This window comes from Heterodontus francisci, chromosome 25 (genome assembly GCF_036365525.1).
Source record: "Heterodontus francisci isolate sHetFra1 chromosome 25, sHetFra1.hap1, whole genome shotgun sequence".
Lineage (NCBI taxonomy): Eukaryota > Metazoa > Chordata > Chondrichthyes > Heterodontiformes > Heterodontidae > Heterodontus > Heterodontus francisci.
This window is the reverse complement of record NC_090395.1, coordinates 56,581,700-56,596,637: the sequence shown is the minus strand read 5'-3', so window position 1 is coordinate 56,596,637 and position 14,938 is coordinate 56,581,700. Positions and strand designations below refer to the sequence as shown.

Here is a 14,938-nt window from a genome sequence, read left to right as displayed (position 1 = left end):
CTAAATCTGTCTCTACGACTTGATCATTCTCAGCAAATTCAAATACTGGAGTCAGATTCGTGTAACTCATTGTGATCTGGAATATGTTGCAGTAAAATGGTACTTTTCACAAGTAAGTAAATCTCAGCCTAGGTGGCATTGTGAAACAAATATAAATTGGGAAATAGCATTCTGGCTGACTTACTCAATTGATTGCTAATCTTACAAGTAAATCTTCCTGCCCAAATGTTTACCCAAACTCTTGATAAAGTGTCCAGTCTTCTATTCTCACTTAGCTATGTTATTTTATGTCACACACTTGGATCTGCCCTGGCACTGCTCATGGGGTTTGGAGTCTGCAGCATGGTTTTGATGTTTCATTGCTACCTTGGCCTGTCCCTTTAATGATGCTGCTCAAGTTGCCCCTGGTAATTATCACAAATAATTATGGCAGCTTGTAGGTTGCTGAGGTCAATTTCAGGTCAATAAATTACTTGAAATTTTCAGGCTGCAGGTAATAAGAACCTAGGATGAAAATTGTCATTCGCTCTCTCTTTCAATGTACATAAGAAAAACATTTCCCACAGCTTATAAAATGAACATTTGCTTACATACTTTAAGTGCCAATGAATTGGATCACTAGTGGGTGATGAGAACTGCAATTATTAAATTCCACAAAGACCACAGTCATAAGCACTGCAAAGGGAGTCATTAATGTTATGCAGCATCACAATGCTAGTTGTGTTATGTTCCAAGGCTATTACATTTGTACAGCAGTGCTGGGGTTTTCCACTGTAGTACATATTAGGGAAAGAACATTTGCAAATTTGTAATGCACGGAACATTCTCTAGTAGAAGAGCGATGGCATCCTGCAGGCCTCGGGCAACCCATGCAGGATTACAGTCGGATGGGTCATATAATAAAGATTGTACTTTGTGCTACTGCCACCCGTCTCAGCTACTCCGAATTCTTCAGTAATTAGCTATTCCGATTATTATTAGCCTGTCAGGACTATTTTCATGTAATTCTATTCTGTTCAACTCTGTTCATCAGAGGAGATTGAAAATAGAAAGCTGTAATTAGTGTGGATCTCATTAAACTCTTCCAGCCTGTGGCGCTCAGCCAGAAATCAAACCACATTATTTCTAATGGAATACAGATCGCTTCTATATTAAGAGTTTATTGACTAACACACTGTTCTGTGCCTGAGTACAGACTGAGTCTTTCCTTAATATGTTGTGTTGGTCAATAGCTTCATATAGTACACACAGCGGCGCCCTTTGAACTCGGCAGGGTGGCCACCGAGGAGCCCCCGCGATATTTCGCGCGGGGCCTCATTTAAATAGTGGGGGCAGAGCGGCCGCCCCCGATGACACGTAGGGGCGGCCTCCACGTCCCCGGCAACAGCATCCAGTGCCACAGTGCAGGCATCAGCACCACTCTTAAAAGGGCTTTAAGCCCTTAAAAATACTCAATTCTTAAATGGGCAGCATTAAAATTTTATTAAACACTTAAAAAAAAGCAATGGCCCTGCCCCAACCCAATGGTTATTTCAATGCCCGAAATGACCAACACATTCCCCTTTTCCTTACCCAAACTTTACACCCTAAACTGATAACATTTGACCTATAACCTCTTCCCATCATCCCCCCCATCCAATAAAATTTGATTTGCCCGCTCCTCCACCCCTGCCGCCCTGAAGTTTTTATTACTTCTCCCTCCCCACCAGGTTGTCGCCTCGGAACGCGTTCCGAAGGTGTGTGAAGGCGGAATGGAGGGCGTAAAATCGGCGTGGTACGGCAGGCAAGTTAATTTGAATGTAATTGATGTCAATTTAAATACGCAGATGAAGGGCCCGCCACCAGGCGGGATGGGAGCCACACCAACGTCTCCCCACCACTGGTAATATGCAGCGGACCCTTCTCGACGTCGCGGATCGAGGCAGGCCTCTCCCCGCAACATTTTACCAGCCCCCGTGCACTGGCGGCATTGAGGAGCTGGTAAAATTCAGCCTGGCATTTCTGGTTCTGAATCAGCATTGGTCAAGGTAAGCTGCATTTTGCAAAGAAATTAAATTTCCCTCGCTTTCTCTCTTCCTCTCTTCCACATTCCAGCTGCCTCTTTAATTGCGAGGCATTAAGCCCATCAAGTGATGAACGTCCTTGATAGTCAGTTAAATCTATGCAAATTACTCAACATTTACTACCCACAAAATTCTATTTTTTTTTGCAATTTTCCATTGCTTGAAGTACAAGTGAGAAATTTTAGACTATTTTCTGATTTTACAACCTTTACTAAGTAAATGGAAACATTTTAATTGTGTTCAGTATATCTTATATGTAGAAGTCCTGCAACTCAAAAATTCTACTGTAAATTTGTAGTAACAATGCCAAAAAAGAATTTAATATTCTTTAACCATGATTGCACACTGCACTAACATTGGAACTCTTCCAAACGCAACAAGCTTTTTAACCTTAAGCATGAGCACAGTATAACCGTTACCAGGGAATGAGTTAAAGGCTGTAACCGATTCACAGGGCTTAAATGATATTGTATGCACAAGCTCTACTCTAATGATTTTTGATATTACCTTAATAACCTGATTTGGTTACACCCTTGTAAAACATTTCCACTTAACTCCAAAGTATCCATTTTTTTTTGTGCTGAAATGTAGCTGCAGCATTAAAAGGGCTGAGAACCTCCAATTCCATTATCTGAAAGCAATTTATGTTTCTAACGCAATTAACAATAACGTGTCTAAACACAGCATGGATTTTATTTCCCAGCAGTGCCATAAGTTTCTTCAAAATCTTGTGGTCATTAAAGAACTGCTGACACTGCCTTTCGTAAAGATTTAGCTCAGATCAGCACAGGCATGTTGGCCACAGAGTGAATGTTCCCTACCTGTCCTCTTAGTTCGGTAGAAATAGGCAGCCAAAATAAAAAGATACCTCACTTACAAAGTCAATGGCCAGCTTCACCAAGTCGGCCAAGTGGAATGTTTTCCACTTGCTCTTGAAGGCACAGGACATGAGATCAATTCCCTATAGCCAGTGGAGATCTTTTGAACTAAGAACAAAGCAACAGCAGTTCCAAGATCAAGCAGCCCTACCAGTTGTAAGAAGTCATATGAAGACAAAGTCCTCCCATGCAAAATGGAGAAAATATGGTACTTATTCATAAAGATAAAAGCTTCACTTTTACACTGAACTAGGTGAGGGATGGCTGCTGGGGAATATAATATTCTTGCTCTTTGAAGCCAGGACTCAGATGCACTTTGGGTTTCCCACTGGACTTTCTTCAAGGCAGCATAATTTATCTCAAACTCACAGGAAGATCTACCAGTCAACAAATGGTCAAGTTGGAATACAGTTACTTAATTTGTATCGAATTATAGTGACAGGAGACAGCATTCAAATCACCCTAATTCATTGTATTTAGGATACTTAAACAAACAAACAAACGGATATTGGAGAGACTTTTGTACATGAGACTGTGCTAGATCTGAACCTAGGACCCAGAAATAAATGTGCAGCTTTGAAATCCACTATGCTGCCAGACCTTATTTAAACATAGAAATTAAGATAAATTTAACCTCACAAAGCTTGTTTTTTTTTTACTGAAATGCTTATAGTGCAGTACTAAATTCTGATTGACATGAAGCTAAATTGAGTAAATATTTTCGATAATTCTGTTCAAATCTCAATTCCACCACATTTGCTTTGTGCATTCTTTCACATGAGAAGACAAATGAGTTTGCTACAACAACACAAAAGCAACATATTGCGGAAGCTGGAAATCTGAAATAAAAACAGAAAATGCTGGAAATACTCAGTAGGTCTGGCAGCACCAAGAAAGAGAAACAAAGTTAGTGCTTCAGGTCAATAACCTTTTTCAGATGAGGGGTGCTGTTTTATCAAATGTTCAAAGGTGCATAACAATGATGCAAATCTGAAAACAGATCTAAACTACCTTGATGCAATTTGTTCAAACTTATATATGACACCAGTTTGACGGTGCAGGAATTAGGCAAAAGTACAACATCCAAGATTACAAGATAGATATCAATCCTACTATCTATAAGCCTAAAATATTTTTGAGACTGCTTTTTTGGAAAAACAACAATGGCAGGATTTATTAAAAAATGATGATTCCGCCAGCTCAAAAAAATACACAGGATAAAATTACATAATGCAGGAAATGTCAACAGACTACTTAGAATTTTTCAGAGACAGACACACCTAGGAAAGGTTTTTTAAAAAATGTTAAATGAAGAAATAGAATCAGAAAGAAATAATGCAGTTGTCAATCAAATACAGTATTGACCAATCAAGATTAGATTTGACTTACTGGGACTCAAACGCCTAGCCTGTCATAAGTAAAAGTGGAAGACTTTAACTGCTTTGTTGTAGATCTAATTTCCACTTTTTGAATGTAAATGCAGATATCCTTATCTGAAGCAACCAGCTGCATAAAAGGGAACATTATTTTAACAGCAAAGATTGTGGTTAAATTTTTTGAATATCTTTTGCTCTGTTACCTTTAAGGCTATATTCTGTGCTATACTAGAGAGCAGGGTAAAAGCCGGCTACCCGACCTGAACCCGATGGGACACGACGACACGTGTCGGGTTCGGGTCGGGTTGTGTTGCACCTCCGGGTCATTCGGGGTTGGGTCGGACACGCTCTATCACAGGTAAGTGGCTCCACTGTTAATGTAATTTTTAGACTAGAAAGGTGGTTTTGTTAGTTAATTTAAGCCTGCGCAGATCTGCAACAAAGCGATAAACGGAAGGTAAGTTAACTGATGGTCGGAGGAAAAAAATGGAAGGACTCGGGCCGGGTGGGGCTCGGGTTGGACGTGGTTCTGTTGGGCTCAGGTCCGGTTCTTCTTTTGCAGACCCGAGCAGGCCTTTACAGCAGGGCATCTGGGTGTTTTTGCTTGATCACACATAGGAACAGGAGTAGACCAGTTAGCCACTTGAGCCTGTTTGCCATTCAATTAGATTATAACTGATCTGTACCTCAACCCCATTTACCCGTCTTTGTTCCATAACCTCTTGATATTAGCGAACAAAACTCAATCTACCTCATTCTTGAAATGATGTGTGAAGTGATACCTTTTGGTAGGAAGAATGAGGAAAGGCAATATAAACAAAGCAATTCTAAAGGGGGTGCAGGAACAGAGGGGCCTGGGGGTATATGTGCACAACTCGTTGAAGGTGGCAGGGGACGTTGAGAAAGCGGATAATAAGGCATACAGAATCCTGGACTTTATAAATAGAGGTGTAGAGTATAAAAGCATGGAGATTATGGTGAACGTTTTATAAATCACTAGTTTGGCCTCAACTGGAGTACTGTGTCCAATTCTGGCCACCACACTTGCGGAAGAATGTGAAGGCACTGAAGAGGGTGCAGAAAAGATTTACAACAATGGTTTCAGGGTTGAGAGACTTCAGTTATTTGAATAGATTGGTGAAGCTGGGCTGTTCTCCTTAGAGAAGGAGGAGAGGAGATTTGATAGAGGTGTTCAAAATCATGAGGGACAGAATAGATAGGGAAAAACAGTTCCCATTCGGGGAAGGATTGAGAACCAGAGGACACTGACTTAAGGCGATTGGCAAAAAAAACAAAGGTGATATGAGGAAAAACCTTTTTACGCAATGAGTGTTTAGGATCTGGAATGCACGGCCTGAGAGTGCGGTAGTGGCAGATTCAATCATGGCTTTCAAAAGGGAATTGGACAATTATCTGAAGAGAAAAGATTTGAAGTTTTATGGGGCAAAGGTTGGAGAGTGGGACTGGCTGAGTTGCTCTTAGAGAGCTGGCACGGATATGATGGGCCGATTGGCCTCCTTCTGTGCTGTAACCATTCTTTGGTTCTATGAACTTCAATTCACCCAACATCCAGAGACATTTGAGGGGAGTGAATTCCAAATTTCTTCTACCTTCTGTATGATGAAGTGCTTCCTGATTTCACTCCTGAATAGCCTGGCTCTAATTTTAAGATTATGCACTATTGTTCTGAAGTTCCTTACATGAGGAAATAGTTTCTCTTGATCTACCCTATCAAATACTTTTATCACTTTAAACATCTCAATTTTCTAAAACTGAAGGGAATACAAGCAGAGTTTATGCTCCATACAATTGAAGCATAACTTCCTCTCTTTTTATTCCAGCCCTCTTGAGATAAAGGACCACATTCCATGAGCCTTTTTGATTTTTTTTTTAAATCTGGCCACTAGCTTTTATTGAATTGTCTACATGGACACCCAAATATTTATGCTCCTCCACAGATCCAAGCTTCGCACCATTTAGAAATTAGTCTCATTTGTCTTTCTTGAAGCCAAATTGGATGACCTCACACTTCCCCACATTGAACTCCATTTTCCATAGTTTAGCCCACTCACTTAATCAATCTATGTCTCTTTGTGACTTCCTGCTCGCATCTGTTAACACAATGGGCTGAATATTATAAGCAGGCCACTGGACGGAAAAAATGGCGGCCCACACGCCAAAGAACTGCCACGATTCCAAGCAATGGTGTCAGATGCCTGTGCGCAGGCGCTGACAGCATTTTTAACAGCTAATTTAAATATTTAAAGGTAAAGTGAATTAAAATAAGTAAATAACATCTCTTTGGTTCCTCTCCCACCCCCCCATAACAATTAAATACTTGCCCTCCCCACCCCAAAAATACTTATCTTTACCATCTAACCTTCACCACCCCCCCCCACCCCCCCCGGTAACTGCACAAACTTTCAAATGCAACCTTTCTCACTATTCCTTACACCCATGACGTTAATTTGACCCCATTCCCCACCCGTCCCCCACCCCCTGCACTAAGAAACTTACTTCCTCCCTCCCTCCCTCCCCATCAGTGTTGCTCTTTCCCCAGACGGGGATCCGAAGGCATGGGAGTGCCGGCCGCTGGGCCTAAGATCACAGCAGGATCTCTGGAGGCGACATGAGCTTAATTAAATCAACCATTTTAATTCATTTAAATATTCAAATTGGGGTCCGTTGCCGAGTGGTGGGGGGGCCGCTACAAGGCCTTGCCGCCGCTGGGACTATTGGGCCAGGCCTCCCGGCGTCGGGGTGCATGGTGGCCCTCTCCCGGAGGCATTTTCTGCGCCCACCCCCCCCAACCCCTGTAAAATCCAGCCCCATGAGGGCGATAATGAGGGAATGCTCACATCTCAGAATACAGTTACACATTTTGGGTTTTACTCCCACATTTTGTTTTTACATATCGGATCCTGACAATGAAAATATGATCTTGTAATCATTCCAAGCAATTCATTAGTTCTCATACATCCGTAAGTTGGGGCTTCTGTGATTTGCAGATGTGGATTTCAAGCAAATTTCTCAGTGATGTAGAATTTATTAGTATGAATTTATGATTACAACTCAGCTCACTCAATAAATTAAAATAAACACCTTCCATTAGCACACCAGAGCAGTTCTAAATCGATGTGGAGAAATGTTCAAGCGTCTGGAATGAAAGTAATTCTGTGCCTCACACTTGCTTTTTTCCCCTCACCTGTAAAACTCGCAGGTTTGATTACCAAACATCACGTTGACATTGCTGCCGGCACCAAGATATTTTCCAGTAATCGTTACCATTGTTCCACCAGACTCAGGACCTCGATTTGGGTTCAGGTCCTCTAAAGAAGGCTTCTATCAAAAGAAAACAAAGACATACATTTAAAGAGAAATACAAAGACTGATTAAAAATAAAATTACTTCTCCAGTTTGTTCCAACTGATACTATTAAGGAGCTTCTTTGCAAGATGAATCACTTTTATGATAACATAAACCAAAGTTCCTTGGCTTACATTTATTAACTTTGCTTCTTCTCACCTCCCAAGGGCCTTCGGTGGAATCTACATACCTCTGAAGGCTATCACCTTTGAAGGTTTGCAAAGAACGCCTTCAATCACTTGCCCTCTTTTTCATTCATTTAACATTTACTGCCAGTGGTATCAGCTTGAATTATACAGTTGGTTTTGCAATGCTCTATTTCAGAGGCCACCTGAAAGGCCTTTGGAGCTGCATTATCTTTTGGAATAATAAAAGGCAATAAGCAAATTACCATAAATGCCTTTGGCAATGGAGCACAAACAAGTGAGCTTAAGTTCCTATTTTCCCCCTTATAAATGAATAACTAACAAAAATAATAGTTTCTGATGTACATTGGAGAAAAGGTGATTTAAAAAGAATCTACTCACTTTGCTCTAACTCTCTCAACATGGCTCCAGATCTGGTGTGCATTACCAAAGGCAGTCTGAATGATTTTTGTTCAAATAGTGTCAGTCAAATTTGTTTCACCAGAATTGAATCATAAATTCATTGCAATGCTAAAGAATCAGAATATTCTTTGATGGTTGATGAAGCACATGCAGCACGTTGTGAAAATACTTGGAACATTGAGGTAAAAGAAGTCGGGGAAAATGCAGTTCAGGCTGTTTTTGCAAAATGTAGGGTTTTTTTTTTAAAAAGTGAAATGCCAACAAATCTATCCTTCTTACAGCAACAAAAATGGTAATGATGATCTTTATTTAATAAAAAAATGAATTTAGGTTGGATGATTTGGCTATTTAACTATTTTGTATGGTACAAAAATGATGGATTTCAGCTTTCACAGAAATTCCTGAAGGCAATATTCTGAAAAAAATGTCTTCAATGATCCTCAGGGAAATCAATGTTTTGGTGCATAAAGACATTGATGTATGTGCATACCCGTACAGTGTGTTTATGCACACCATATACCATTTTACCCATCAGCAATGAACCTGTGTTACCTCATGAAGAAATTCAGCAAACTTTCAGTTTCAGCCTAAACTATACAAATCTGTTGTGTTGCAGATGCCCCTAATTTACAAATTATAATTCTCTTATCTCTATAAGGATGGCTATTTTCCATGAAATTTCTTGTGCAGAAATGTTATTTGTACAAAATATTCTTAGCTCACTTGACCTACGAAATTTCCAGTGTGCATGGTAACTGAACATTCTCAAGAAACTCAGAAAATCTTTGGAGCCATTTGAATGGACCATGGGTGCACTTTGCTTGAATTTGGGGTGATGGGGTCTTGAGACAAAGAAAAGCTACTACTTAGAGAAGGAAAGTGATTGGAGTGGAAACAGAAGAACAAAGCAGAGAAATAATAGAGACACATGGATAGAGGCAGATAGATAGAAACAGATAACACACAGAGCCAAACAGGAGAGAACATACCACAGAAACATGGAAGACAGAGACAACGGTAAAGAGAGAGGGAAAGTGAAACATAAAAAATCTACAAAAACACAAAAGTAGCAACACAGAAACAATATGAAATTAATGCACTCAAAATGTTCTTACTGTCTTGTATATTCTGCATAGTTAGAAATTATCACTTAATTGTAGTATTCCTGTGTCCTGAGCAGGCTCTCAATGAACATTGTACTTTTTTTACGTGGCGCAGTGGTTAGCACCGCAGCCTCACAGCTCCAGGGACCCAGGTTCGATTCTGGGTACTGCCTGTGCGGAGTTTGCAAGTTCTCCCTGTGACTGCGTGGGTTTTCGCCGGGTGCTCCGGTTTCCTCCCACAGCCAAAGACTTGCAGGTGATGGGTACATTGGCCATTGTAAATTGCCCCTAGTGTAGGTAGGTGGTAGGAAATATGGGTTCACTGCAGGGTTAGTATAAACGGGTGGTTGTTGGTCGGCACAGACTCGGTGGGCCGAAGGGCCTGTTTCAGTGTTATATCTCTAAATAAATATTTAAAAATAAAATTAAACTATTAGTCAAACATATTACAATCTTAGATTTGAAAAAACCCTGTCAATGATCATTGAACACAAGTAGAAAAATATAGACAGTTTCATCGCTCCTCTTTTTCATTGCTCAGGACACAGGAATACTACAATTAAGTGATCATTTCTAACTATGCAGAATATACAAGACAGTAAGAACATTTTGAGTGCATTAAATGCTGACAACTGTCAGGAACATCAATAAAAATTGTAACTGTGTTTTGTTTGCCAGTATTTGTACTTAAGAGTTGACTGTGACTATAATGGGAGTGGAGTAACTGAAATGGAAAAGTAACGGACACCTAAGAAACGAAGTTAAAAGGTGAAAGAAAATGAGGTAAATCAGGAAGCACTGATTAGGGTGATGCATTGTAAAATTGAAGTAAATTCTAAAATATACAGTATATCATACAAAAGTTATAAAACCTAATTTCTCTTTTTTATACTCCTGGGATGGGTTTTGTGGAAGAATGACATTTTTCAGTTTGTCATTGAGCCACTCTTATTCTCAGATTAACTCACCACAAAGGTGTACTGCTGTGATGACTCTGTCATAAATTCAGGCTTACACTCCCCAACACAGAGCTGCACGGGACCAGATTCTTTGTGAGGCCTCGCCTCCCCCATTTCACACACAATTCTGCCAAAGAAAGCATGGAAGTAGGAACACAGAATTAGAACATATGTCACCTTCCAGCACTTATATGCGCATCTGCCATTAAATGGCTGCGTTCTAATTTTACGCTGACATTTTCTACTGGAATACATGAATGCTCCTTGGCAGAGAGTGGGACAGATTAAGCTGCTGTCACACTCCTGCATGACTAACAAATTGTCCCCTACAGCAAGCAGCACATGGTGAATTTCAATTATACGGAGTAAAAAGAAAACATGAAAATACAATACGAAGATTTAACTCCGGAAGAAAGGGAATGTGGTACAAAGCAATTTCTTACAACTATCACTTTGTCTCTTATTTTGTAATGTGCCATCATTTGATGCAACAAAGCAAGAGCAAACTGGACAAGTGAACTGAGCAACAGTAAAAGACAACACCATTTCTTAAACCACTCTAGAAGCAATTCGTGAGAACAAAACATGGCACAAATTTCACTGTATACAGAATCATACTCAGTTTTTTTTTATTCTCAGACATTTTTCTTTAAAATGTCATTGCCTGTTTTAGGGTAGCACAGTACTTCTGAAACAGAGTTAAAATATGGGCAAAGAGGAATATGAAGGAAATAATATGCTTCAATAGCACACCATTTGGCAAAAATCCAACAGTTTTTAAGATAATGAAATAGAATTAATGGATGTACAGACAGTTCTTAACTTACTCACTTTAGGGAAGAACTAGATGCTGATGAATGACATAATATTTGCATGAAACAATTTAAACGATGATGCTTCGTTGTCACTACAGCATTGCAGCTTCCTTGTACAATCGCACAAACTACCCTTTTCAGGGATGATGCACTGAATTGGAAATTGCCTTAAGCATGTATCTCATTAACATGGAAATGAAGCACCATTGATGTGGCTTTCAACGAGACATTTGTGACATTCCTGCTGCTACCAAGCACCAAAATCAGATAGCACCCACCCCCACCACAAAACTGATTGTTGAAAATTAAAGGAGGTTTAATCTCTTCAAGCAAGCACTTTGCTTACTTTAGTACAAAATTAACATGAAAAATAGAGAGCAGTCATTTAGCAACATGCCATTTGATATTTCGCCAAGTTTAAATCCATTATAATTAAAATGGACAACAGTGCAAGTTGTTGGCAGAGAGGGTCCTTTGTATTGGGAAAAATAAAGTGGCATATTGATGCTCCCTCTCATTGGTAAGACAAGTATTCAGGCGGTCTGCTCAAAAAAGTTGATGACCCGAAGCGAAATTTAGCAGAAACAAGTTCAAAGATATGGGGCTAGATTTTCCAGCCATTCACAAGTCAATGTTGGGTTATGGACTCTGTGGTGATATCCTTACTCGATGTATCTGAGCAGATGTCTCAAACTTGCCCCCCTAGATGTTCATGAGTCCTGGTTTTCCTTCAGACCTGACAATGAATCCTACCACTGTGAGCAGAGTTTAACACTTCATACATGTCCCTAAATCAATTTTCTCTTTTGGCATTTCTTGTCCATTCTATGCATTGCTCTTATGTTGGAAGCAATACATTAAGTGTTTGAACCATGCTTGCTTGCTACTGACGTTAACAGCTGGGAAGAAATAACACTCTGAAAGGTGACAGCATTATCTGTGGACAGGTACTTGCTAGGTAGATGGATGAAGCAGACACTACGAAATAAAGCCCGCTCTTAAGGTGTTACAATATTGACAAACCTTGGCACATGGCTCTGTTTGTCCATCAAAAAATTATGAAAAATTAGCAGTGGAAATAATAATGAGCATGCATTAGTAACAGCCAATGCTAAATTTACTTTATTCAGCAGAATTTCTGCCAGAGATACCGGGCTGTATATATTGCACCAAGTGTTGGCAGACTAATATGGTTCATCTTGTTTAGTACACAGCTTGAACATTTCAGACAAAGGTCTGGCAAGGCACCAGCACATATCTAAAGGTCAACTGAGTGCTCAGTCTGGCTGCTTACTGACAGTTCTAATTTTGAACAATGGAATAATAAATCTTGGAGGATAATTTATTTCAGGATATGGGAGAAAATTCTGATAAAAGGTATAGAGAGTGAATCTGTTGGTGCTCTTGCTTTAATAGATATATACATCCTAACAAGTCTTTGAAAGTAGATTCTGAATGAAATATGAGAGATGTACAGAACATTTAATTTGTGAAGTAGAAAGATTTTCTCTGTGCACTGTTCAATAAAATCATAAACCTGTTTCTAAACATCAGACTTCCAACTTCACCATGTATAATGCAAAGTTCAATTCTTCTCTAATATTCCTGGAATCAATTGAAAAATGTATTATAATGCTAGAAATTACACTGGACAAATGCTGAACACAATGTATGATTTTATGTCCACTAATTTAGCAAATAATTTAATTTAACCTGTAGGTTAAAAGAATGAGTGGGGGAGTATCACATAAGCACTTAAGTGTTTTTCTAACAATAATTTCAAGCTTATGTTGATCTTGAAATCTTATCTCAGAATTCAAAGTGTTAATCACTGCTGTTCATGAATACAAATGTTCATTTGATTAAAATTTATTAAGATTAATTTCAGTTCTGAAAGGACATATTCACAGCAGGAAACTGGTCTAAATATGAAGTCTAAATAAATCACTTCCCTCATATAGAAAGGATCTTCTCATGAGGGGGTTAACTCTTACAAAATCAACTCCGTGGATTTTTTTCTATTTTGGGCACTTTTTGGAGTCTGTTAGATAGTTTATTAATATCTACATGTTTAACAATCCAAAGCCCAGACAGTATTCAGCGTAAAAAACAATAAAATGGAGCGCAAAGCTATATACCTGTTTTTCTCTCTCTCTACAAGTTAATCTGCAGCATCCTTATCAACAGGAAAGTATAACAGTCCACAGGGGAAAGCCAAGGCACAAGTGATGGCAAGTTTTACATTTTTTTTAAAAATTGAAAATTTTCTCTCCTTCCAATCGCATGGACAGTGGTGGATTGGCTAGATGGTCTTTATTAAGTGCAAGTATTGCCTGTGGGTGTCGTTAGTCTATTCAGTCAAGGCCACATCCAATCTTGTCCTCATCTACAATTGTGGTATTCCTGTCGCTACACTAGCTAAGATCAGGTGACCCACTAAGGATGACCTTGGGTCTTTCCTGGTCTGTATAACTCAACCAGTGGACAACTTCAACCAATCATTAGAGAATGAGCTCAATTCTCCTAATTTGGAATCCAACTTTCTTGTGGAGATTTTATATAATAATGTAAATTACTGACCTGACTCTGAGACTGGACTCAAAAAATAAATTCATTTATAACAATACAATTTCCTGGATTGGCCATGTGAGCCGCATGGAAGATGGCAGGATGCCCAAAGACACATTGTACAGCGAGCTCGCCACTGGTATCAGACCCACCGGCCGTCCATGTCTCCGCTTTAAAGACGTCTGCAAACGCGACATGAAATCCTGTGACATTGATCACAAGTCGTGGGAGTCAGTTGCCAGCGTTCGCCAGAGCTGGCGGGCAGCCATAAAGACAGGGCTAAAGTGTGGCGAATCGAAGAGACTTAGTAGTTGGCAGGAAAAAAGACAGAGGCGCAAGGGGAGAGCCAACTGTGTAACAGCCCCGACAAACAAATTTCTCTGCAGCACCTGTGGAAGAGCCTGTCACGCTAGAATTGGCCTTTATAGCCACTCCAGGCGCTGCTGCACAAACCACTGACCCCTCCAGGCGCTTATCCATTGCCTCTCGAGATAAGGAGGCCAAAGAAGAAGTTAGCAACAAATTACCCCATATTAGCTAGTTCCTTCGCTACCGAGAAGAGTATGGGTGGAAGTGAGATCACTGTCCCGTGTCCCATGCTTATTATAGAACTTTTTTGTGAACTGTTGGATTTGAAAGCATTAGAGTTACATTGTAATAGTTGACAAACATTAACATAGTATTAAAATTGTTCAGTTTTGCTTATTGTTAGTTAGAATACTGAACACAACTGATAAAATACATGGAATACTATGCATAAAATGACAGAATCAATATTCTATCTGACTCATTCCTGATGCAGCCAGATTATTCAAAGCAGTAATTGGCAGATTTATCTAAGTTATGAACTAAAACATTACACTATTCTGCCTACTCTATACACTGGCATCAATGAGCTGAAACTGTTTGTAAATCCAGGATTACAGAGCTTTATTATTGCATTCTCTTCTTTTGTGATATCAAAGAACTAGCTAATCAGAAAAATAGCGGGCCCCACACAACGTCAATTAAGTCATGCCGAAAGATCAAAAAATCAGTAAAATCTTTTTCATTTTTTTCCCCTTAAATTCACAGCAGATGTGCACATTTTCCAGTTTAGAATGGTTTAAAAAAATCTGGCATGAAACAACATTGTCTCATCTTACCCAAATGACATAATGTTTCCTCAACTGGTGCCCTGATCTGGATTTGATTTTAATCTGATGTATATGTAACTGAATTCTGAAGTCAGAGCATCATTGGAGAACTCGGCTGTTGATCGC

General features: G+C 39.6%; 1 protein-coding gene across 1 annotated transcript in view; it reads right to left on the bottom strand.

Moving 5' to 3' along the window:
* The window catches only part of LOC137383879 (plexin-A2-like), a 502,066-nt gene that overhangs the window by 96,441 nt on the left and 390,687 nt on the right, over positions 1–14,938 (bottom strand). Inside the window, exons 15-16 of the mRNA XM_068057231.1 lie at positions 10,303–10,420; positions 7,523–7,659 (exon numbers count right to left, since the gene is read on the bottom strand). Coding sequence (XP_067913332.1) covers positions 7,523–7,659; positions 10,303–10,420 — 255 coding nt within the window. The remainder of the gene's footprint in view (positions 1–7,522; positions 7,660–10,302; positions 10,421–14,938) is intronic.